The 27,253-nt window shown below is 37.8% G+C and overlaps 1 protein-coding gene across 3 annotated transcripts in view; it reads right to left on the bottom strand.

Annotated features, from left to right (window-relative positions):
* The window catches only part of DIAPH2 (diaphanous related formin 2), an 834,834-nt gene that overhangs the window by 630,915 nt on the left and 176,666 nt on the right, over positions 1 to 27,253 (bottom strand). For all 3 annotated transcript variants that reach the window (XM_045029932.1, XM_045029931.1, XM_045029930.1), the window contains 4 exons: positions 21,501 to 21,611; positions 9,309 to 9,427; positions 6,587 to 6,703; positions 2,940 to 3,058 (listed from right to left, as the gene is read on the bottom strand). In XM_045029932.1, coding sequence (XP_044885867.1) covers positions 2,940 to 3,058; positions 6,587 to 6,703; positions 9,309 to 9,427; positions 21,501 to 21,611 — 466 coding nt within the window. The remainder of the gene's footprint in view (positions 1 to 2,939; positions 3,059 to 6,586; positions 6,704 to 9,308; positions 9,428 to 21,500; positions 21,612 to 27,253) is intronic.

The raw sequence follows: 27,253 nt of genomic DNA, 5'->3' as shown, positions 1-27,253 counted from the left end.
GGAGGGGAGTTGTTCACAGTTCTGCTCAAAGACAACACCCCCTATCACCTTCTCCACTGCACATCACAATTCTCAAAATGAGAGGACTAACTTTGCAAGTGTTAACAACTATATTTTTGAATTTTTGTTTTACTCTCCTGCACATTTTTCACCACAGAATAGTAGCACATGAATCCAGGGTTCCACTTTGCTTGAAGTGCTGGAGACGTTACTCACTTTGTGAGAACTCAAGTTACTACTAGAGTTCTTCAAGAAGTGTGTCCCTGTGAATGCTCCACCTCAGGTACACCTGTGTCCTGCTCCTCTGATTGAGATTTTTGGTAGTGCCCAGTCAGCCCAAGCATGTGCTCCACATATCCTCATGCCCCACACCAAAGCTAAAAGGGGCTGTGCACACGAACTGCCCTCAGTTCTTTCTCTACAGCTAAGTCCACCCAGGAACATCCTGATGCAAAGGAGAAGAAGGGCAGGTAATGGAGCACCCACAGGGAGACATCTTGAAGAACTCCATTTACAAGATGGGTAATCTCTCCTCCTTCATCGAGTAGTGCCCCTGTAAATGCTCCATTCCAGGTGACTCTCAAGTACTACTCCCGCAAAGAGGTGGGAGGTTCAGACCAGAGTCCAGTACACAGGAGAGAGAACTGGACTGCCTACAGCAGAATCTGATCTTGCTGCTGGTACCAAGGCATAATGATTAGAGAAAATATTGACAGAAGACCAAGTTATTGTTCTACCAATGTCTGCAATTGGTACATCCTTAAGTAAGGCTATAGATGTAGATGTGGAATGTGGTATCAATGTCAAAGGGGGTAGAGAACATGAGTTCTCCCTCGTGCTGACACGTGTAGGGAGTATATGCAAGACGAAGGGGCACAGCTACCAAAAAATCTCTGATTAAGGGCACAGGCACATCAGAAGTGAAGCACCCACAGTGACACTACTCAAAGCACAACTTCCATTATATGGCAGATACTTGAAGTATGATTAGTTCCATTTGCTGGTATAACCAACTTAGAAACTTCACATGGGGCACATGAACAACATTCCCTTACATATAAATTTCAACTCCACTAAATGATTTGATCATCTAAAATCTGAAGTTTGGGACTATTCTTACATAATATAACAAAAGTGTGTTCATTTTTATGCTAATGTGAACAATGCAAATCAAATGTGATCAATTGAAGACTATCATAACTAGCCTGGGAGGATTAGATTTTTATTGGTAAAGTTGACTTCACCATACACACAAACCCATGAAAAAAACATTTCCATTGATGATAATCAAAATTTACAAATAGGCAAAGTAAGAAAAATATTCCTTGAGAATTTAGAGTTTGACTTAAAGATATTTACTTTGTATATTTTGACAATTTGTGTTTTGACAGTTACAAAGCTTTAACAGTTTGAATCTCAACGTCTATTGTCATTACATAATTGTCTGCTTGTCCCACATGGTCTAAGCCCCCCATCCCTCAATTTCCTGTGAAACTGAAAATTTGAATCCATACAACTCTAAAAAAAGATTTAAAATAATATTACCTGTCAAAATTATTGAAGAAAAAAAAAAAACACCAACCCTGAATTCTGCCCAGCCTAATCATAATGCGCACACACAGGAGGGGCAAATTAAATTGCACAGAGAACCTTTATTCTGACATTTTCTAATTTGAGTGCTTGACTTGACAACTTTAAAAATATTCTTTAAACTTTTACTAAATTTCATAGGTTTTTAAAAGAACCATCAAGATCCCCACACAGGTCACAACTATGTTTGGAACCCTTAAAGCAAAAGCACAGATGGCTGCCATTTGAGCTAACAGAGTAACTGACATAAGTAGTAGTTCCCATGAGCACCTCCCATTAAAAGGAGACTGACATTTTGTCAGTGCTTTTCAGTTATTTGCTAGATCACAGTTATTTGCTGAGACTCAAGACTCCTGGGTTTAATTCCAGGTTCTAGAGGGAAGTATTCTCTAGTGGTTACATACCCTTCCACCCTTGTGTGCCTCAAATGTGACTCTTTTTCACCCTTTTCCCTTCCAACCTGTCCCTGTCTTCTACCCTATTCCGTACTCAGCTCCTGTCCCCCATGCCAAACTCCTCACCCTTCTGCATTCTGGATTCTAGTCAGGCTAGTTCCTTTACCTCCATTCCACCTGGATGTCACCAGATGGTGATGGAAAACACAGGCAAGACTGTTGCCCTGGTCTCCGTTTCAGTTCCTGATGAGTAGCAGCAATTGCACATATCCCACACAGCCCTGCAATTTTTGATACTAACTGGAACAGTATCAATTTGGGGGATGTGTCCCAGAATAGCTATTAGCCTGGTGGTTAGGACATTAACTTGGGATTTGGTAGACCCAGATTCAAGTCCCTGCTCCCAATCAAGGAGAATAAGGACATAAACGTGAGTCTCCCACATCCAGGTGAGTGTCCTAACAATTGGACTACTAGCTATTCTGGGGTGGTCTCTATCCCCCTCCTCGTGGTGGGTTTTCCCCCCCCTTTTTTTTTTTTTGTGAAAACTGTTGAAACATCTTGATTTCTTACTGATGCAGAAGGAAAACAAATACCAAAACCTAAAAAGTTTTCACAAAACAGATTTTCTATTTTCCAGCCAGTCCTAATTATAATCTAGGTGGTGCTTTGACCATTGCTCTCAATAAAACTAGCTTTCCAGGCATATCTGCCTGAACAGTCTATGCAATATATTTTCATTGTGAAATGTTTTGCTGTTCTAGAAGAATATGATTACAAGCTATACAATGGAGCTCTCAACTTCTAGCAAATGTGAGTTCATTCCCGAAACCACATATTAAAAGTTACAGAGTTCTGTTTTTGGAGTATGAAGAGAACACTTACCTTTAAAAATATTTATTTTTCTAAATTACAAAGAAACCAAAGACGACAAGTTAATTCAGGTTTACATACCAATGAGGTGGGTAAAGTCTACATCCAATCTTCCTCTATATTTAAAATCTGGGTCCATACCACTGCAGTGCAATACTATCTGTGAAATGCATTCTTCAATTATCTTGTAATACTGAGTTCTGATGATAGAAAAATACACCACAATGTATTTTTAATATAATGGAAACAGGGCATATAATTTATGGAACAGAGAAAAAAGGTTAATTATAACTTCTAATATCTGAATTATAAAGTTGCCAGAAGACTGGGGGGCGGGGGAGGCCTTGTGTGTACATTGTCTATTAAATTGCTACTGTCATTCTCATTAAGAGATGTATGAAATAAAAAATCCAAAGTTTGGATCTCTGAAAAATGAAGTAACATTTTTAAACCCAGAATGGCATTTCACATGGTCCATGTTCTAGTTTCATTTCGGCCTCCTGAGTCTCAGTTCAGATTCTTGTTTTGCAGTTGGTATCTCACTTTCTTCACACTTTGGAAAATAAAATGATAGGTACCCTATTTTGTCCTTCCCACCTCCTTCATTACCACTTTTGGTCATTAATTAGCAACAAACAGCACTACACCCACACACACAACTAATTCTTATTTCTAACATTTCTAAATACAAATCTAAAAATGTTGTCAGCTACCAAATATGAAAAAAGACTGGGGTTAAGCCCTCATTTTATGGGGTTATGCCCTCTTACATTTTTTTAACTACTTTAATTCCTTAAAGAAGCCTAAGATATGATGTCACGTTAAGGAGCTAAAAACAAACAAACCATTTGAAATCCACACACCATTTAAGGGACTCCAACTCAATCTGTAGCAGCTGTGCAAGCACACATTTTTTCAGACTGACAAAAATATAAGGTCAAAAGAGAAGTTAAATTTGAAAAGATTTTCAGGATTTATGTTTGGACATTACCTTTTTAGAACTTGTATTTTTGAATCCAAGAAAACTATATGTGATTTCTGACCAATGCTTTTTTATTTCTTAAAATTATTTTTTAATGTAAGTTTACACAAGATTTTAAAAAATGGAGTTTGGCTCCCTAAATCCATGTTTAGGCAACCAAAACAACTGACCAGTCTACAGCTACTCTGAAGCACCTGGCATCGGCCACTGCCAGGAGATAGCATACTGGGCTAGAGGAACCTTTGGTCTGACTCTGTATGTACATTCTTATGTTCTCAACTCTCATTGTGTACATCTTATTTCCTTAGCTTAGTGTGAGTTGTTTCAATATGACACCAGCTGAATGTGGAGATTTGCAGTGTTTCACTTCTCTTCCCTCATCCATACACCATATGTAGGAGTGTACTGCATCTTTACTAGTGGATTTTCTAAATTCTATTTGGAGGACAGACTTGCTTCTTAACTCTCGCGTTATGTTTCAGTTATTAGCTTTAATTTCTTTTTTTCTTATAACCATGTATTTATGAGCCATAAATTTTTAAAAAAGCATTTTAAATTAAACTTAAGAGCCATACTAAGGAGCTAATAGAAGCAATGTAACATATGCCCATTAGACTAATACTTCAAAGATAGGTAGCGAAGGCCTGACCAAGTGTTGTTACAGTTCTTCTAGATACAGTACAACCTCAGTTACCCAATCTCAATGATCTGAAACATGGTCATGCCCCCCAATAGTACTCTCACTGAATTAAAAACTGATTTGAATTTCAAGTGTCCTATGTTCATATTAGTTATACTCTGTACATTAAACTATTGCCATCAAACTACTGTCTAAAATTTAGGGCATTTTAAGGACAAATTATTGTAATTATTTCAGACTGACAGTCCTTGAATAATTTAAATTTCACCTGGAAGTTATTAATAGGATTACAATGAAATAGAACTCTCTCAGCCCAGCTAGGTAGGCATACATGTTTGGTAGATTCCACCTACAAGGCAGTGTGGCTAAAAGGATTAGACCTGGGACAGTCATATTGTAGAACAAGTTCTATCGCAGCTCCAGCAGATGTGACTGTATGCAACCTCTCAGTCAACCTATCTTTAAATAGGGGGAATATAAGTGCCTACATCCTAATTAAGGGGATTTGAGGTCTTGCTCAACAATAGGTGCTTCTGAAGTGAACACAATCATTGACTCTAGTCAGTGGAAAGTATACTTCTGGATCCCAGCCAGGCACACCTTCCTCAAATCCAAAGGAAACAGCATTGCTGCTTTCACTCTATGTCCTCTGTCTGCAGCTCTTGCTCTGTACCTCCAAATAGGAAGCTGAGTGTAGCTTGAGAGCATGATCACTGTAGCAGCGATGTAGAAACTCCCTAGCATTGGAGCACCCTAAGCGAAGATGGAATGTTAGAGATTTTAACAGAAAGCCTCTAGCAAAGATCGATGGAGCATGTGCAAATGGCTACTTCCAGAGTCTGATAACTTGGCCTAGTCTAGAGAGATTTTCATGGGGAGAGCCACAGCTCTGTTCCAAATCAAGAACACATTAGAGCTTCTCAAAGAAACATTGTTCCTTTTCATTTGGTTGGTTTTAACATTGGTTGCCAAAACAACCTATTTTTTCCCTCTAACCTGATTCCCAGAAGTAGATAAATAGTTTTGCTGGAAAACTTAGTTGAAAAGTCAGTTAATGACACAATCTCAGAAGGGAAAATTTCAGCTTGAACAGTGGAAGCTTTGCAAAATTTATGAGCAACTGGAAACGGGCTCATAATTTTGAAAATGCAGATTACTAACTATTATCACCTAAGGTAAAACTAGTACGTTTTTAAAGATCACCATTTGCTGTGATTGGTCGTCAGCCTTTATTAGCAACAGTACAAGTATTTGATGAGTTACAACATGTTAAATTTCTCAAAAACTGTACTGTGAGCACACACAGTTCTCTATTGTAACTTCTGTAATCTCTCTGTGCTGATGAACCCTGTATTTAAAATTTTAAATCTGTTTATCAGCAACAAATGTTACACCTCAACTTCACACTCCATTTAGTTGAACTAGAAAAATCATCTCAAGTCTAACTGAAGGAAATATTGCAAAACGAAAAGAAAATGGAGCTATCACACTAGTAAAAAAAAATAGTTTAGGGAAATTAAAAAAAAAACAAAAAACTATTCCAATAACTGCTCTCTTTCTCATGCCTACCAACCAATTCCCTGTATTTTCTCTACAAACTAGAAAAGCCCTTGTTACCTGGAATAACTGACATGTATTTGTAGTTGTATGATTTAACAATATGAAAACACCAATTCTCCTGCCTGATTCAGTATTATGCTAGGCACTTGACATATAAGTAATAACAGCTTACACTCTAAGGATGTAATATACAGTAGAAAGGGGATGGAGATGTTTTGAAATAAAAACATGAACAAAAAATGTGTTGTAGATTTTCTGGAGACAAGAACCTTTCTGCCCTAGAGAAATAAGGAATAATTCAATGAGTTAAGAGATACAGAAAAAGAAAAAGCACAAGGAACTCAAAAATAAAACAGTCCTTCTGTCTACTATAATGAAACTCTTCCCTTTAAATAAGGTACAAAGACAACTTGTGTTGAGCAGTTCACTCTAGATTATAAAACAATCATATGTTTAAGATCCACTGTGTTAATAGTTCAGCTTGCATTACCCTACAACTTGGACACCTGATATTAAAAGCAAAAAACAGCTAGAGTTAACTCTTACCGGACGTAATAATCATTCCTGACCAATAGTAAGTGTTGCAATATTGAGAGGAAATAGTTTTCAGAAGCCGTGTCCTTCAGCATGTTATAAAGCAGATGGTATACTTCATTCATGTCAGTGCAAAGATTGTTAAGGAAATGCCAAATGACTGAAATGAACATGTCCATATTGTAAGGAATACACTTGAACTGTTCTAATTAAATGCTATTGCCTTCTAAACAATCCCCCTCATTAAAACATTTCCATTTTTTCCAGCTACAGCTAACCAAAATTATTTCACTGTGCTCTTCACTAGAAAGTAAAGAAAATTGGCACAAGTTCTGCCAAATAAGACTCTAATCCTTCAGCTCAGTGTTCATGGGGACTGATGGGCCCACATACAGCCCCAATGAGCTCAATGAGCTTCATGTGGGCTCAGCAATATACCTGCACTATTTGTTACAGGACCAGGGCCTGAGGTATTTTCCATTTTCCCACCAATTAACACATTATACTTTTACATGAATCAAGATCAATAATGGTGCAAACATTTTGAAATCATTAAGAGTTGAGGTTCTGTGATTAATTTGTACAACAAATGAATTTGGCATTTTAATTTACGAGAGTGGAACAAAATTAGATAATATATGTTATAAATATTGATTACATGTTCCATGTATGTTTGGGAAAATTATACTTATTTTGTCTACACATTATTATATCTAAAGAATCTAGAGATTTTCATCTCACGGTGGTCCTGAGAGTTGACAAATAAAATACCAGTTAATGTACAGGTATGACAATGTGAAAGATTTAACTGATAAGAAAAGCAGTTACTGAATCAATATCCACTAAAATGAATGGGACAGTTTACATCTTGAAGGCTCTGTTCTCTGCTTTCTGCAGACTCATGTAGTCCTCCTGGTATTGGTTACACTCATTATACATTTGTGAAGTTTTCTTCGCCATCTTAGCAGCTTAAAAAAGGGCTGAGATTCTGAAGAACATAGTAATGCAAGGGGTGCCAGTTCACCATACCAATCCCATGTGACACATGCAAGTAAATTTTGGTGTGGCACATGTTGGAAAGGTGTGACAGTATTATGGTACACAGGATGGATTTTCTTTTGTTTGGCACTCGATCAACTGCAATCATTTATTTTGAATCAATGTTGCCATGACTAGTTCTGCAATTCGTATGCTCAAGCCAACCAGCAAGTCAGGGGATGGGACTTGGACTCATAAGTAAGGACAACACAGAGCAGCTGGGAGGTTGTTTAGTTGCAGGTCTCTATCAGTCATTTAATAAGCTACTTTTTTTCTTTTTTTTTCTTTTTATTTACAATACATAATTCAGACTCCCATGTGAACATTTGGATCTGTATACCCAGCAGGACTGAAATACAAGCAAGGTTCAAAGCTGGAATTTAATGACACTATGGTGTATGTTTGCCATTAAATTGTATTTGAAATATGGGGGTCTGAGCTCACATCAATGTTTGTCGACAATGGAAGCCTCGTGACATGGTGACTTCCATGGGTTAATTTCTATGAGCATGAATAGGGAAATAACTGAGAGCATTTCACTTATCTAGGGCCAGACAGTGATATCCAATGCTCAGCTTTGTTAGCTAGAATGTTGGAGTTATACAGATGTGTGTGGCTGTCTCTGTAGCAGGCAGCATCTCTGATGGTAAATAAGGTAAGTAAGCCAATATCCCATATCCATGCTTAGGGAAGGAATGGAGGAGGGGCTTGCTCAGGTATTTGTCACATTAGTTATGGGGGTCAAGCTTCATTTTTAGAATATGTATGAAGCATCCCAACAGCTCCCACAGAGAAAGGCTCAAAGAGAGATCTGGAGTTAAAAGGAGAACGTTCTTAAGCAGCTTGTGCATGGCAGTAGTTAGGCCTAGGAATTTCTGGTACTTCTGGATGAATTAACTTTTTTCATTCCAGATGAAACTGAAATTTTCCATAAAGCTGCAAACTAAATGCCTGTTTCTGATCTCACACCAGTTTTAAATAGGTACACCTTAAATTGATTTACCCAAGTGCAGCTGAAAAATCAAACCCAGAGTCTTTACCCACACACCCATGTGATGTGTTTATTGGCATCAATTAGAAAGGGGCGAGAATACGGTTGGCACTTTGAAACACAAGGTTATGAATGTCCCCATATCACAACCTATCTATTATACATTATACCAGTGAAAGTCAGATAAGACCTGCGTCTAAAAGTTAAAGGATATGCCTGAAGTTCAGGAGTGCATACCATGTTATTAAACCCACTGAAGAATTTTGCTTTTGTACAAAAAAATTCATTATCTAATAAAAGTGCAGCCTATTATGCACACAAAACACCCCCTGGATACTGCAAAAAAATAAAGTGTTTGGCTTCATGAACTGAATTACATCATTTTTCCTAAATTTATATTGTCTTAATTTATAAGAATCATTACCTGACAGAGCAACATTACTGGTTTAATGAAAGGTCCTTTTTCATGAAAGATTACTTTCCCTCCACGACTTGTAAACTAACATGCATTTAAGTGATTGGTATATTTATTTAACATTTTTTCAAATTAAAGTTACCTGGACATAAATCTACCTGAAACATACATACCTTAGAGACCATAACTTAACTATGGCAACCAATCAATTTAATCTATAATATTTTATTATATATTTACAGAAAATATACATAAAAATAAAATAAATTAGTGAGTTTTTAAAAGGATATTCCATTTCAGCTTTGATGTCATTGAGACGATGCGACAATTCAATTAAGTCATCTTCTTTGTTTTCATCAAACACTTTCAACTGAATATCAAGTTCTTCATTTTCTTTCTCTTTTAGGTCCTAGTTTTCAAAAGGCACATTTCAAACATTTCCGTATCACCTTTTCATCCTTTTTTAAGCAGAATTTTTTCCTTCAGTAAATATGTTAGTACAAGATAGAACTGACCAGACCAATTAAAATTTGTTTTAAAAAAAAAACAAAACCAATAAAACAAGTTACAGCTCATTGTCTGATTCTGAAGAGAAGATACTGTGGCAAGAATACTGCTTCTCCCTCTGTACTCCTTATGTGTGTTTTAGACAGGAGATTTTCTTTACCTAAAGGTTTCAGGAGATTAATACCTGTAAACTAATTGCGAATACTTTCATTTTTAACACACTGATTCAAGCAAGAAAACAGTATTACATGACACCCAAAGGAAGCATGCAGTTAAGACAATTGTATATGTCCCTTGGACAAATATTGATAAGAAAAAACAACAGTAATAGAGAAAAACATACTGATATATTCTAGCACAACAGTCCCAAGTATGGCAGGAGCTTTTTACTTTATTTTTGTTTTTATGTACAAACATTATTGCCGTAGGATTACAAAAAAAAGTATAATAAAAAATAAGGAGTTGTGTGTGTGTGTGTGTTCGTTCCATGGTACTTCTTGAAGCCCATAAAATAGTTTTCCTCTCAAACTGATGTTTAATTACTACCTAAGAACTCATTCATTGATTATTTTATTTTTTGTAATACATTAATGCACATGCACCACAAATATGTAACTTTTTTTTCTTCCTAACTCAAAACTTTCACAGCATGCCACACTAGAGATTGTTGGGATTAATATATCATCTTGATGGTCTTTTACTATGCCTCCATTCAACTTGCAGTTTTCAAAAGCCATTCAATAATCACAAGTGGGGAATATTCAAAGATGGCCAAGAAGACTAAGAGTAAGATGACCAGACATGGAGTCTAAAAGGAAAATGTGAGCAATGTACAGTCTACAGTTAGGCAGATGAAACAGACCTGACTGAGATGAATGATACTTCTGTTGCTACCACAGACGTTATATAAGAAATTCAAGGCTTTGATTAAGCTATTTCACTGTGGCCATAAGAACTGACCTCTCAAACACTCTTGTAAAAACAACTTCTGTAATTAAGCACTCATAGATTTGAGGTACAATTTTCAAAAGGACTTAATGACTAACTTGAAATCTAACTGGAAGTCTAACTTGCTTTGGGAGTAATTTACACACTCACTGACTTTCAGTGAGACTTAAAAGCTGAAGTGCCTAAATCACTTTTTTAAAACAGGACCTAGGAGCCTAAATCATTCAGATGCTTTAGAAAATGTTATCCAGGCTTTTCTTTATTACTACCTAGCTGCTCTCAGAATATATGTATTTAATTCATTTGTTGAAGATATAACATTTGCAATCGCTGTTACACAATTTTATTTGTCTGATGACATATCAGTTAAATACTAGACAATTCTTCACATCAATGAAGAATTCTTTATGATTATATACTGCTATGATAATGGTTTATCACTTATCACTGGAATTCTCAGAAACTATATCAAACTCCTACTAATGTCATAATTTCTATAAAATTATATTTCATAACGATTTTTTCAAGATTCAGAACCTGATTCACAGCAAAGACCATCTTCAAATCAGGCCAAGTCTTGCATGATCAAAGCAGAAGACTTGTTAATCTCAAATGTTTCCTTCTCAGTCACTACACTAAGGTCTTAGATATGACTTCCCTATTATTTGAAAAAATAGTATCAATTGTGTGCACATGCTCAGTTATCTGTTTCTATGTTGTCTATGCTGGAAGGAGGACAGGAGATGCTGGCTGTGGTTTAATTGGGCTGCAACTTTATGCTTAAATGTCTGGTAGTACCTGTCAGATAAAAGCATAGTGTGCAGGTATTTCCATAATCATTTCAATATATACCTGACGGGCCTTCCATAAGTCCTCCCCCTTACACAACCTGGTTCCTGGCCACCCTGCCGTTGGGACCTCACCATCCTCCCTCTGATGAGCATTAGCGGGGTGGGGGCTATAACGAGGGGGGCTGGCTCCCAGCCATACCAGTCATTGCAGCTGAACTCCCCATTTCCGCTCCTTTAGAGGAATACCTCTTTTAAATCCTTTACCAATTCATTTTATGTGATCACTATATCCCTTCTTTACGGAGTACCTACATTGGACATCTGCCCCACATCTACATAATAAGTTGTGACATCATAGCCTAACTCCTGTTTCTCACCTTGGCGAATCTGGCAGTGAGGGAAAAATTTCTTCCCAGTCCCCTGAGAAATGAGCAACTAGGATAAAATGCCCACAGCAGACCCTAACAAAACCCAGTACTTCAGGTGTGTGGGGGGTGAATGCTGCTTTGCCTGGTCCATGGAAAAGATGGATTTTCCTGCACTGACATGAACCTATACTGTCCCCCCTGCCTTCCAATGGGGATGGGTCAGTGTCCCAAGCTAACCTGGTCTGCAGCAGAAAGTCACGCCCTGGCTCCCTCACCCTTAAAGGAGCGCACACTTTTTCTAGCCAGCCAGATAACAGCTCCTACACCACTTAACGTGCAATGAGGTAATTTGTGCATAATTTATGGCAACACTGATATTTATATAGCATTTCATGACAATACTGAACTACAATTAACATTAAAAATAGTTGTGGATCTTTCGAGACATCTAGATAGACTTATGTGGTTAATAATTATATCACACAGTGTTTTAATATCATTGTTGCAAAGAGCCACATGAGACATATTAAAAGCCATTGTGGCTCCCGAGCCTCAGTCTGAGTATCACTGACCTATTGTGTTTTAACTTTGCACACACTGCTTTATTTATTGCCTCCCAAACCTCTACGAGAATAATATCTGTCCCACGTTGCTTGGTGAGGCTACCATGGTGTGCTGAGGTATCAATACTTTTTCCCATCAGTTTTATTTTAGGAGAATATATATATGGTTTATCGTATTTTTATTAACCTTTATTTTCAATTTTTTTTTTAGATTTCTGGCAGGTATTGAGCCTGGTAATTATACATTCCCTTTAGTCTCAAAGTGGAGTTTTCACTTTTGGGTAATGTAGTGTAGTACGAAGCAAATAATACAGGTTTGACCGGACATTGGTCCTCTTAATGCCAGAAACAAATGTTCTATTATCTGTCTCTCACATAAGCATTCCTCATTTTATTAAATGCAGAGGCTAGTGCCTTTCTACACTAACAACCTTTCATACTACTATTGTTTGGGGAATTTCATTGCTCAGCTCAACACATTTTACGGCAGGCATAAACTTACCCTGTGAAGAATTATATCAGATTACCCCAGAAAAGCATTTTTCAGATAGTTATTGACTTGATATTGTTAAGGTTTAACTTCTACTCAATGCAGAACATTCACATATAAAAAAAAAATACAACTTTAAAATGAAATTTTGTCCGATCACCATTAATACGGTTTTATCACACCCAAACCACTACAAATTTATCCAGACCTCAATTTCTGTTGCATATCAAATGTAATATCACATTTCATTTCAGCTGTCAGTCAGCTGTCAAATCTCATAGGTAAAATAGATCCTCAGGGTTTTGTTGTGCGACACTATTTATATATTACATATGCACTAAGAAATTAATAATGATTAAATTAATGTAAATAGTTTCTGCGTATCTGTTGCAAAAATAAACCCTCAGATGTTAACATATTAAAAATTCACACAAATCAAATAAATATGTTTATCCTTAAAAGGAGGGGAATGTGTGTGGTTACAAAAACTATGGACATTTGTTACACTATTGGTGCATTTTAACTAGGTTTTACAATTACATTAAGCTGTACACATTCGAAGTGCACTTGTGACACATACAGTATCCCTATTTTTCAGTATTAGCATTCTCACACAATGTTTTATGCCTTGGGACCAACATAAGAGGACTATTTAATATAAGCAAAACGCTGTAACTTCCCCCCCAGTTTTTCACCTACTCTAACTACAGTAAGCTAAAGAGAGTCAGATTTGCACCAGGAGAGTAACTGATAGATAAGAATCTAGGTAGATTTTCTCCCAATAAAATAAATTATACATGGAAGTTTGCATTTCTTCCAATACAAATATAGTATCTCTATGAAGATCATCTTTCAAGAAACAAAGCTTCAGACATTTCTATAAATCTGAGACATAATGAATTAAGATAAAATCTACATAACAAGAAGAAGAAACTAGTGAAAATATATATTTTAAATAAATATGCACATGTTTCCTGTTTATAGGAGAAATCTAGAGTGCCAGATGCAGAAGAATATGACATAAATAGGCACAAAGATACCCATAAGATTCTAGTTTCAGAAACTGTCTATTTATGATGGTGAACCTAATTTAAAATATCTTCTGGACACAGTTCAAAGGCAATAATCTTCCTGGTGAATGTGCAATGAACTCCAAGAAGCTGCCATGCAAATCTCAGCTGGTGTAACTTGACCCGAGGCTGGCTACTGTCCCTGCCTCAGCTCTGGTTGAATGAGCTTTAATTTGTGCCTCAAGCATCAGTCCAAAGGAATAAGACATAGAAATGCAGGAAACAAGTTATTTCAATATTGTTCCTTTGGAAATAGAGTCATTTCATCAGGTAGTGTCAAAAGAAAAAAATATATAACTCTTCTAAATGGAAAGCAACTTCCAAGGGAGCAGATCCAGTTTATGTCATGTTTCAACTGAGATGAAAGCACAAGAAAAATGTTGGCAGGGGGACCAATTTATTACTATGGCTCTCCATCGATACCTTTGGAAGGACTTATGCAATATTAAATGGCCTTTGAAGGGCTGAGAAGCCAGTAATGATTGTAGTTAATTGTGTAAAATAAAATTATGGTCATAATCTACCCACAAATCTGCTCTATATATTGTGGCCTTGGTACCATTGGAGACATTTACCATAGAGCAATACAATGTCAAATCCCTAAAAACAAATAGAAGTCCAAGCAATGATAATGAATTAAAGCTTGATTTAAAAGTGTGCCCAGTTCTCACACATCTGAATGGTGGAATCAAGAAATTCCACAAGAGAGAAAATGTATGCCCAGGACTTGGCACCAGAAGATTCCATCAGATCCTGATATTTTCTACAAATATAATCACAGCTGAATGTAGAGGTCAACCTTAACACTCTCAATTAAAAGTCATTCCATGTTTGTATGCCAACATAATTAATGATGCTTTAAAGTTAAAATATTATTTAATCTGGAGCCAAAGGGGATCTTTCAGGTCTGATGTAAAGTGATGGGAGATTTTAGTCCTAATGACATCCCTTTTTATCGAGTTCTACAGAAACTGGAGTTAGTTTCAGAAACGTAGTGGGAAAACAGTTAACAATGAACCCACATCAATTCAACTTGACCAAGGTATGAACAAGCATTTTCATATTCAACACTAATTTTAGCCTAGAAATGCTCTTACGGTAACGTATATCTTTCTTATTACACTGGCATACATTAAGCTATTTCAAGATAACTGAACATCATAACTGTAGCTTACTGTGCTAGGAACAAGTTTGATCCATCAAAAGATCAGTAAACAAGAAACAACATGAAAAACTGCATCAAAATCATCTGCCCTTTCTGCCTAGAACTTCAAGCTTTGATCTTAATAAGATAAAACATTACGCTCTGATGCGACAGCAAGATTTTTTACTTAAAAAATGGTGTATTACCTACTCTCAGATGACATTGAATCAGGTTATAGAAACTAAGTTCTATTGTATTTTTGAGAAAAGTACTGATTTCTCTGTTCCCATAATTTCTATGTAAACATGGGATAAAGATACTGGAACATATTCTGGACCCTAGTTTTAGGAGAACGGTGGAACGCCTCCGTGAACAAGAGCAGTTCAGCTTTAGGAAACAATGAGGAACTACGGGTGCCATCTCTAATTCGGTAAAGATACCAACAAGATATCTTCTGGGCTTTTATAGGCCTAAAAAAGGCATATGATTAAGTGGACAGAAGGATCGTCGCATCAGGGCCAAGGAAATGTGGAATGCTTGAGAATCTAAAAACTATGGTGATTGCCTCTATATATCACCCAAAACAGAGATCTGAACATGTTTTGGAATGACAAGTCTCTGAACTGAAAGTCAGACCACACCAGAAGGTGTGATGTTTATTATATTGATGGACTATGTCAGCAGGCAGATACCAGTGGGAAAAGGCAAGATGATGTTATATGCAGAAAAAATAGCAATAAGGGCATCCTCAAAAGGAAAAGGTTAACCAGTGAAACTGGTCTGGGATGAAGATGAGCACAACTAAGACTGAGGTTGTGTGGGTCAACAGACATACCACAGGGAACCTGGGCACAGAGATTAGTGGAGTAAGACTAAACCAGACTGACCAGTTCAAGTTCCTTCACTTCTGGGTCATGGAAAATGGCAAGACTGAACATGAAATACAATCCAGATTGGGGAGTGCTGTAAAAGCATGAATCATCATCTCAGGAGCAGTGTATGACAAGCATACGCCACTGAGACTAAAAGCCCAACTATATAAAACAATGGTGTACCCGAACAATGTTGTATTGTGCAGAAGCATGGGCAATAAAGAGACCGCAGGTTCAACACAGAGATGCTTGAAATGTCTTCACACCATGAGGAGTTACATGAATTACAAAATTAAAAATGGAAGTCAAAATCCATGATGTGCCTGACAAAGTACAGGAAGCACCACTTCACTGGTTCAGGCACATGCAGAAGATGAAGGAGGCAACCTGGTTAAGCTAGCATAGAAGGAGAGCGTGGTAGGAAAGAGATGCCCAAGCAGAAGAGAGGAAGAGATGGATAAACCGCATCAAAGAAAGTGGTAAGCAAGTGGAGCCTCTGATAGATGAAGATGGCAGATGCTTTAAAGATGACCCAACTCCAGTTGATGGAATAAGGGAAAGAAGAAGAAGGTGGCCATCTTCATAACAAATGGAGTAACAAGCATGAAGCTAATAGCGCAAATGGAGGTCCCATCAGACTGGTAGGTACTACATTAAGATTCCTAGGCTTGGGGGGTGGTAGGAGGCTGTCTATCAGAGAAAAACTCTCAGAAGACCTTTAACAAACTTTTTGACTGAAGGGCAAGAAAACCTCTATGGTATTCAATTGGTGGATGTGCAAAAATAGTCCAATGAACATTAATAACCTTAAAAACATCTGGTTTGTTGCTAAGCTTATCTATCGAGATACTAAAGGATATGAGAGATTCAAGTCTGATGATGATGATGATGATGATGTTGGTAAGCTTGGGATGACAAATGCTTTTTTCAAAATCACTTGTCCTCGCAGACTGCTTTCTGCTCTGTATCAATATGATTCCTACAAAGGGGAGTGCTTCCAGGATAGTTTGAAGCTCTATTGGCAACCCACAAGACTGGAGTTATGTTGCACACTGCATAGTAATTGTGGCTGCCAACAAGCTTGATGTCACATCAGCAGCATCAGTGGAGGCTTGTAGGGAGGTTAGCCATTAATTGATCCTGTATAAACAAAGATTTAAACTCCTTTGAGTAACATTGCTCCACATAAGAATATTAGAAGGGCCGGATAGTTCACTCAGCAAAGTTGAAGGATAGCTAATGAATAACTCTTCTTTTCTAAAAAATATTTTTAGCTCCTACTCTTTTCGAGTACTTCTGAAGGACTGATGTTTTGACTACTCTTGTTCTGCACCACAGCTAAACACTCTGGAGCAGATACATATGGGTATATCTGAAATCTGTTAAAAGGAATTTAAAAGTCTTGTCTAAGTAAGTAATTATTTACAGAACCATAATAAAATACGCAAATGGAAAGAAGTGGAGATTGCTAACTAGGTCTGTTTCACAGACATAAGTGGCTGAAATGAACTGAGGGTCAGCTGGTCATCAAGCCCCCTAAATACTGATGAGGGAGGAGGGTCTAGAAGTCATCAAGGGAACAGGTATGGTCAACTGACATTATTGGCTAAAGCATTCTGATCCCAAGTGCATGGGGTGCATGCATACCAGAAGCGTAACAAATGTAAACAAGCATTCAAAGAAGTTTCAAATCTCTGAAAACAAAAGAATTCTGGGTCAAAGTTAAGTGAGTGAAAAACAGGAAGAACAAAAGGTAGATGATCATCTATTGCCAGCTAAGTTAACAATCAAGACTCATTAAGATAACCTGCAAACTAGCCTTAACTGATTACTCCTTTGAATGTGAAATTAAGTCTCCTTGAGATTTATAGATGATGCTACCAACACCTGGAAGACACCTTTAGAGGTGCATTTAAGGGTACGTCCAGACTACCTGCCGTATCGGCGGGTAGCAATCGGTTTATCGGGGATCGATATATCGCGTCTCATCTAGACACACTATATATGAAACCTGCAATGTCACCATCAAAGGACTATTTACCAACTTCTCTAAAGAAAGCAATACTCCAGTTCTCACAAAAAGTAACATTTGATGTGGACAATCTCCTATGCCACCTTGTATCCCTCCTACACTTCCTACCCAAACTGTATCACCATATATGCAGAAACCAAGACTTGACATTTACCAACATTGGTAGTCAATGACATGGTGCAGCTGATGCACTTACAAGATGTTAGTGGATGTTACAACAAGGGATTCAATCATTTATCTTCAACAGGATCAGAGAACTGCAATACGCAGATATTACTTATGCAAGAAGGATCAGTACTCTTTTCTTCCCTACTCTACGAGAAATCTTAGAGAAGCAGAGATACCCCACAAGCCCCATGACTATAAACATACCAATGACACCAAGCTGTCTCTTTCAGCAAATGGCATCAAATCTGCATGAGATGAGCCTCCAAAAAAGCAGCTAGCTCTAATGAACTCAAGGAAGATTGAAGGTAGGACAGGAGCTGGCCAAGGTACTGACCTCTTCTTTCATCAAAGGCATTTACTCTTATTCAAGATAATATAAAGTCCCAGGGTCTTATTGAACTCATCACTACCCACATAGTAACTAAGTTCAGAGATATAACCTTCATTTTGCCAGTGCTATTCCCTTCCATCTCAAAGATTCAGCCACTGTGATGTGTTTATTTCTCACCTGCGGAGGGAACTATGAGAAATTATATGGGGCTGACACAGTTTTAGAATTTGTTGGGGAACTGTCTGTCAAAACTAAAAAAAAAATAAAAAATGAATATTTAATCCTCTTCACAGTATGGCCAGAAAAAGCAAAATGTACCTCAAGCTTCTTCAGTGAAGCAGCTTAAAGAACAAAAACTAGAGTACATTTAATATTATTTTTTAACTAAAAAAAAGTTAGAAAAACTGAGTGGCCGCCTTCAGTTATCCACCTGAACAAAAAAGGAAATTAAAAATTAGAGGTATAAAAATCAGAAAATATCTTGAACTTGAGTGTGATAACAGAAGCTGCAGATCAAAGTTCTTGATTAACCCAAGAGTGAAAAGTGAACAGTGGTCCAAAACCTCAAAACTTAGAAACCTACATGCTCTGTTACTGGTGCTCAGAGTAATGCAGGTACTTGATAACCACTGTGGCAAGAGGATCAGTAATGTAGCTACATGAAGTCCTGCTGCCAGCGTTAGAAGCAGCAGGACACTGCACCTATATCCACTAACACTGCACAGGCTGCACTTCCAAAAGTAACAGCAGCAGAAATCCTAAGCATGACAGACCTAACACCCACATCACTGGGCTCATTCCTACCCCCCAAGAGTGAAACTTTTGTTTGCCTTCTCTCCCCCCTCCCTTTTTTTAAATGTAGCCATTGTTTCCGGACTAGCAGCTCTAATTCAGCATTCTAAGGCCACATGTATCCAAATCATAGAATCATAGAATATCAGAGTTGGAAGGGACCTCAGGAGGTCATCTAGTCCAACCCCCTGCTCAAAGCCTGACCTTAAAAACCTCTAAGGAAGGAGATTCCACCACCTCCCTACGTAACCCATTCCAGTGCTTCACCACTCTTTGAGTGAAAAAGTTTTTCCTAATATCCAACCTAACCCCCTCCCCCCCCCACTGCAACTTGAGACCATTACTCCTTGTTCTGTCATCAGGTACCACTGAGAACAGTCTAGATCCATCCTCTTTGGAACCCCCTTTCAGGTAGTTGAAAGCAGCTATCAAATCCCACCTCATCCTTCTCTTCTGCAGACTAAACAATCCCAGTTCCCTCAGCCTCTCCTCATAAGTCATGTGCTCTAGCCCCCTAATCATTTTTGTTGCCCTCCGCTGGACTCTTTCCAATTTTTCCACATCCTTCTTGTAGTGTGGGGCTCAAAACTGGACACAGTACTCCAGATGAGGCCTCACCAATGTTGAATAGAGGGGAATGATCACATCCCTCGATCTGCTGGAAATGCCCCTACTTATACAGCCCAAAATGGCATTAGCCTTCTTGGCAACAAGGGCACACTGTTGACTCATATCCAGCTTCTCGTCCACTGTAATCCCCAGATCCTTTTCTGCAGAACTGCTTCCTAGCCATTCGGTCCCTAGTCTGTAACAGTGCATGGGATTCTTCCTTCCTAAGTGTAGGACTCTGCACTTGTCCTTGTTGAACCTCATCATATTTCTTTTGGCCCAGTCCTCTAATTTGTCTAGGTCCCTCTGTATCCTATCCCTACCCTCCAGCGTATCTACTCCTCCTCCAAGTTTACTGTCGTCTGCAAACTTGCTGAGAGTGCAGTCCACGCCATCCTCGAGATCATTAATGAAGGTACTTATGATTGTATTCAGTGTTAACCAGATGTATCCTGGCTGTCCGTTTCTGGAACACCATATAGAATGAAATTCTTCTAATGTGGTGGAGGGCACCTGACACATACACTCCCATTTTCTGACACAGTGAAGTAGTACTGTGCTGCCATCATAATGCAACACCTGAGCCACCTGAAGCACACCAAGAGATTAAAGTTCATAAAGTACAATACAAAAAAATTACAGTATTTTAGATAAAGGGATCTCATCCTCATATAGTATTCCATTACTAATAGAAAACAGTACAAGAAAGCAGATACATGTATGCTATGATGCCCTGCTGTTAAAAACAGTTTGCATCTTCATACTAGGAATATTTGCATTGTAGTACAGCGGTCCCCAACCTTTTTGGTACCGGGGACCGGTTTCGTCCTGCCCCCCAGGGCGGCATTTGCCGGACCCTCCGCAGTCATGCCTGCGGGAGGTCCACCGGCTCCAGTGGAGCTTCCGCAGGCGTGCCTGCGGGAGGTCCAGCCGAGCCGCGCGAGCAGCAAACCGTCCGCAGTCATGCCTGTGGAAGCTCCACTGGAGCCGGTGGACCTCCCGCAGGCATGACTGCGGACGGTTCGCTGGTCGCGCGGCTCGGCTGGACCTCCCGCAGGCACGCCTGCGGAAGCTCCATGGGGTCGGTTCGCGGCCCGGCTCCTAAGAGGCCGCGGACCGGTACCGGTCCGCGGACCGCGGGTTGGGGACCCCTGTTGTAGTATCTGTCCTCTCCAAGATAAGAAAGTGTTTAAATGACTGACTGATTTTGTTCATCTGATTTTAAAAAAATTAATAACATTGGAGTGGTGTCAAGGGAAGCAGGAGAATTGGGATTCTACAGAATTGTAGAAATAATTTTAAATGGAAAGCAGATCTATGACTATCTGCTTTCAAAGTTATATATATTGAAGTTCATTTGACAAATGGTGAGTTCATAATGAAAAGTAAGTCCATTCTGACTGTCACAGTAACTGACCAATTCATTTATTTTAGTGTTATGCTGATACGCAAAAGCAAGAAAGTAAGATTCCTAAAGCAACTCTGTTAACTTGCATAATCTCTTATTGTGTTCAGAATAAAATTATTAAGAACTACCAAAATATCACCAGGTCCTAAATACAAGTAAAGAATACCTAAAATATTAGACAAGAAGTAGAATGAAAATGGATTTGGCAGATGGGTCATTATTGGTTGTGTGATTTCTCACTCACGTTTTCGTTTATCTGAGATTTGAATGACGCATTAAAATTCAACCAGGCCGCCTCAGACAGGTTTACTTTTGTTTTATAACACGGTTGTGAGGTTAATAATAACAACAACTTTAATTTCTGTAGTGAACATGTGGAAACAACTTACTGGCAATATTTTCTTCAGTCCACAGCGTAGGAATTCATTTCTCAAGTGTATCCTAAAATCAAGATCTTCTGGAGAAGTGACAAGGGCATTTATAAACTGCATGCAGGCCACCTGTAATTAGAAAAATTAACTTACTAAAAATCTCTCTTTCAGTGCTCACACATGGTTTACATACAAGCAACTTCATCTTTTCTGCCTTTTAATATTTAAAACCTAATAATCAAATATAGTGGCATATAGCAAACAACAACAAAGATGTTTCTCATCATATTGTCCAGTTAAAATCCAGTATTACTTAATAATTTTACAATGGCTGAAATAATTTTGTTTACAAGTTTAATGAATGTGCAAGGACTGCCATTTGAACAGACAAACATTTAAAGGTTGGTCTGATTTTAAGCTTAAACTTTCATGAATCTTTGAGGAGAAGTTTACAGTTTCTGGGTTTGTTTGTTTTTTTGTTTGTTTGCATGCCTGAATGATTTTAAATTAATTCCTTGATAAAGATAATGAGATTTGGCTTTTTTCCCCAGTGAATACCTATTGTTTTTGAAAGAAGTTCTCTCTGTGATGTATTTAGGGAACATTTAAACAAGATTTCAATTTATACTACAGGTTCATATATAAATATTACAGTGCATAATATGGATTGTATTATCTGCTAAAATTTAGAACAAATTTGTCATTTACTATAATTTAGTGAATCTTCTATAAATAAGTTTAATGACATTTTACACAAAGACAACAAATAACCCTGCACCTTTTCACCTGATCTACATGCAGTATCCATAATGTAGCCAAGTATACAAACATTTTGTTCACTGGGTATTGTGTTGTTGTTTTCATTTGCTTTTAACTAAATATGATAGCCATTTTTACATCTATAAATTAAATCAGAAGAGCAAAACATTCATTCCATTAAAAGCAAGTGTGATGGTCCTATTGCAACACTTTAGGCTACCTCTAAATATGTTCTTCATGTGTAGATAATGCACTGATGTTTATAAGCAGATTCATTATGTTTCATCCATATTATAATGGTTAAACAACTATGCTAAACAAGTGCATGCAATAGCAAATATTGTTCCATTTGCTTACATAAAGTACTATGATCACTATATAGAATTATACTGCTAATAAAGGGTTCAGGTTTTGTTTCTGATAATGATATCCATGCTGGAGGACTTGCTTCATCTTCCCAGTATTTTTGTGATAACTGGCGATTAGAAGACAAATCAACAAAAAGCTAATTGCCAGGTGTCTTTTGCATTACCCTGCATAGCATTTTGGAAAATGCCTGAAGTCTCAAGCTACTGACTTACAGTTTAATTGAACAGCTGTGCATTTTAATTGATTTATTTTAAAAACAGGCAGACAATAATGTAATGCCAAAAGTGCTGGTACACATTAAGACTGCAAGGGGACTCCTGGGAAATTCCAGGTTTGGTGAAAGATGTTAACAGCAAGTAAAAGCAGAACCAACATACAAATTAATAGTAGCCAGAAAAAAAAAAAGCAACAGATGAAAAATACCCTTTCAATTTTAATTACTTTCACCATTTAGTTTTAATCAAACACCTTAAGGAGTGTGTTAAATTTGTACTGAAAAGCACAGAAAAGGTTGTACTGAAAAGGCTGAAGCAGTGCAACCTTCCATATAGCTGTAGAAAGCTAGTAGAGGCTATGCATACTGTACAAGCCCATAACTACATTATCATTGTGTTTGCTTGAGTGATCCTTGTTACAACTATGACATGACTGAACAAGCCAAAGTACATGTCCAATCGGAAATTAATAGAGAGAAAAGGTGCCATCTGCTATGATTGTTTCTGCCAGAAGAAATTCTGGCTTAATGGCTTGTGTTAGTACATTACAAGTAAAGAACATTTTTGTCAGAAACAAGTTAATGAGTCTTGCAGTTGTACCTTTGCTCAAGTGTATATATTTGGATCAAGGAGATAATAAAAATGGGAAAAAACCTATAAAATGGACTTCTTTTGTAACAACATCTGTATGATTGACTGTAGTACAAGGATGATAATATTCTATGACAGAAGATATTCATTTGATAGACAATATATTACAGTAATGAAACTAGGTGGGTTTCTCCAGCTGGCAAAATAAAATTATTATTAATAATTAATAATAAAACGTGTCTGGGGATATTGAGAGGTTAACCATTGAAATAAAAAAGTGTATAGAGGAAATACTGATTTAACAATTTTCATTTAGGTCATTTTCTCTTCTCAGACATGGCCACCAATAAATTATAAACGGCTATCTAAACTGAATTATCTCACCTATAGTCTACCACGAAACAACCATAAAGGTAAAGATCATATATTTATATGTTTAGTTATCATGAGAGCAAGCAAAAGATGGCTGCAAGACTTTTCTTCCTGTTTTACAATTCAGCCTGCTTAATAGTAAAAGATGGATGTAAAAACGCCAATTTGAATTGATTCCTGCAAAATGAAGACTTTTGTGTTTCCAAAATTTAAAAATAAAAGTAAAATAAATAAATAAATAAATAATGGGTTCTCAATTCATGGCCATTTTTCCCTCAAAAGCAAAATTTAAGTTAATTTAACTACATATGAGTTGTAGAAAGGAAAAAAACAACATGTAATTTGCAGTACTTTGCATCCACTTTGTGTTTATAAAAATACCTTTTTAGAGTTAAAAAAAATTATTTTTTTTTAAATTCAGAGTTATAAAACACTGCCCTTGGGTAAGTCCAGGTCCATGAAGAGGGGAAAGAAGCATTTTAAATTAATGCATCTTAAACCTTAAAAAGGTCAAGGCACATTAAGGTGCCAGGAGAAACAAATCAAAATAATGAAGTTCCCATTAGGAACTAAACCCCCAATACATGAACATAACAGAATCAATACAAAATTTTATTCTATTTACATGTGAGCTTAAAATATTTAAATTAATTCTCTTGTATGATTCTGAACATATTAAAATTCTTCCCTTGTAAAAAGAAGTTACATTACTTTCAAAAACACGTTTTAACTTTTGACAACAAAAACATCTGAGATATCAATATGTAAAATCTTTAAAAAACATAATTGATTATACGGTTTTCAGCACCGCAAATATTATTTTACTTGACCTTCAAAGATCATAATCTTACTTTCATACTACCGTAGAACTAGCTTTTCATATTGTTCTGTAAAGATTACAAAAGGTATCTTTGTCATAGGGCCTTAGCCTTTCGGTGGAAAGGTCATGCAATCAATCATTATCTTACTCACAAAAGATATTATAGGGCTTGACTTCATCCCTCTGTCATGATTCAGAGCTAACACACAATATGGGCAAAATCCCCCACTCAGATACACTAAATGTACCTCTACAAGGATTTTGACTTTTAACCTATACATCGCCAAAGGTTATTCAGTTACTAAACTGGTATTTTTCTTCATAATCACAAACTTGGCTGACAAAGATCCATAATGATTTATACCATGGCTATACAAATGCCATTGACCTTCTGTGTTATGCATATACATATATAGAAGAAAAGCTTTAACACAAAAGTAGATGGATCTTGCATACCTAACACTGCTTTCAAAATAGCTAAGGAAACTCTCGGCTTTCAAGAGAAATTTTTAATTACTAATTCATTTGGATGGTTCAATACAAACATATCTATGGATTTCTATCAAGATTCATAATCATAGAATCTAAGCACTGGTAAGATTTTCCAAAATTACCTACATATTCATCACCCTATAAAGGCACAAAACATTTTGACATCAGTTGCAATTTATAAATTGTGTCATTCTACTCAGTGAATATGTCCACCGTACATGATACTGTATACTTAACAATCCTGAAGCAGTGAAAATGTAGTTTGATGGTTTTCAGGGTGACAGGGGAAAGCAACTTTTGTAATAGTGGATTTTTTTATGTATTTAAATTTACTAAGACAATCATCTCTTCCCCAATTTAGTGATACTCCAACTGGCTGAGGAACGTTGAAGGCATCTTGCCATCCGCACCTTTCTGAACATTGGTAAGAAGTGGATCCAGATACCCATTCCAAGGATTTTCTTTTAGTTAAGGCTAAAAAGTCACATCAGAAGCTAAATTCTTCAAACCTGTATGAGCACAAACCTGGCCTGTTCTCTTCAACAGTGGCTGCACTGAAATCACTTCATGTCTTTCATATATTTCATTTTCTTCTTAGACATTTGCTCTGAAATCCCAATCTAGCACTTTAGACAAAATTGCTGAGCTATGAACCAGCTGTTTTTATATTTCCATGCCCTGTATTTCAGAGACTTAAAAAAATTCCCAAACCAGTATTGCATGTCTTGGGTCAGAGAGCAAGTCTGCATATAAAGTAGCAATTAGCTATATTAGCAATGACTAATAACATTGAGCAGATGAACTTCACATGGAGTTGGATGGCAGAAGAATATGATATCCTGTAGACAGCCATCCTGCAAGTCTATGGGATCAGGCTTGGATTAAATGCTTTCAGCTTCTACATATATTTAATCCTAAAACCCATTTTACAGTACTGTATAATACATATCACAGTATCTAAAGCAGTAGTTGTGACAGACATGAATCTGCTATGTAATAATCTAGAAATACGGACATATAATTTTCTCAACCCTGCATGTGACCTGGTCAGTAAGATAACACCATAGCCTTTCATAGCCTTTAAGGTCAGAAGGGACCATTATGATCATCTAGTCTGACCTCCTGCACAATGCAGGCCACAGAATCTCACTCACCCACTCCTGTATCAAACCCCTAAGCTATATCTGAGCTACTGAAGTCCTCAAATCGTGGTTTAAAGACTTCAAGGTGCAGAGAATCCTCCAGCAAGTAACCTGTGCCCCACGATGCAGAGGAATGCAAAAAAACCCCAGGGCCTCTGCCAATCTGCCCTGGAGCATTACTGGGGCTTTGCTGTACAAATTTATTTGTCTAGTTTAAGAGGGGACGGTTGGGGAAATCAACAGTAAAGCAACACATGACTAAATAAGCAGCCTCCCAAAAAAACATTTTGGCAATAAAAAGACAATGGGATAAGCTATTAGTTTCAGAGACACCTGCTGGTGCTGGGAGCAGGGGTCCAGGCAGCAGCCTGGGACCCCCACTGGTGCTGGGGGGTGGGGGATGGTGGGGATGGAAGGCTCCCTATCCAGCTCTGCATGTCCCTGCAGTTCCTAGGCGGAGGCAAGGCCAAGGGGGCTCCGTGCACTTGCTCCCGCCACAAGCTCCAGCTCCACAGCTCCCATTGGCCAGGAACAGCAGACAATAGAAGCTGTGGGGGCAATGCCTGTGGGCAGAGGCAGCGCACAGAGCCCACTGGCCCCTCTACCTAGAAGCTGCAGGGACATACCAGCCACTTCCAGGAAGGCCCCCCAAGGTAAGCATCACCACACACCCCAACTCCCTGCCCCAGCCCTGAGTCCTCTCCCTCACCCAAACTGCCCCAGAAGCAGCCGGCCCAGGGACTGCCTGAGCTGCTCAGGGTAGCCCTGGAGCCAGCCACTTCGACCGCTGCAGAAGTCACAGAGGTCATGGAAAGTAACAGAATCAGTGACTTCCGTGACCTCCATGACTGACAGACAGCCTTAATTAGGACTAGATAAATGTTTTACAAATTTAAACAAAAAATGAATTTCTAATGTAAGAAACAAGCAAGAAGAGGGGAGGGACTGGGACCAACAAGCATAATTTATTCACAATGAAGAGTAAAAAGGGCACAGCTGTTTGTCCTTTTT

Source organism: Mauremys mutica, chromosome 9 (assembly GCF_020497125.1).
Source record: "Mauremys mutica isolate MM-2020 ecotype Southern chromosome 9, ASM2049712v1, whole genome shotgun sequence".
Classification (NCBI taxonomy): domain Eukaryota; kingdom Metazoa; phylum Chordata; order Testudines; family Geoemydidae; genus Mauremys; species Mauremys mutica.
Note: the sequence above shows the minus strand (reverse complement) of the source record. Positions and strands in the feature narration are given on the sequence as shown.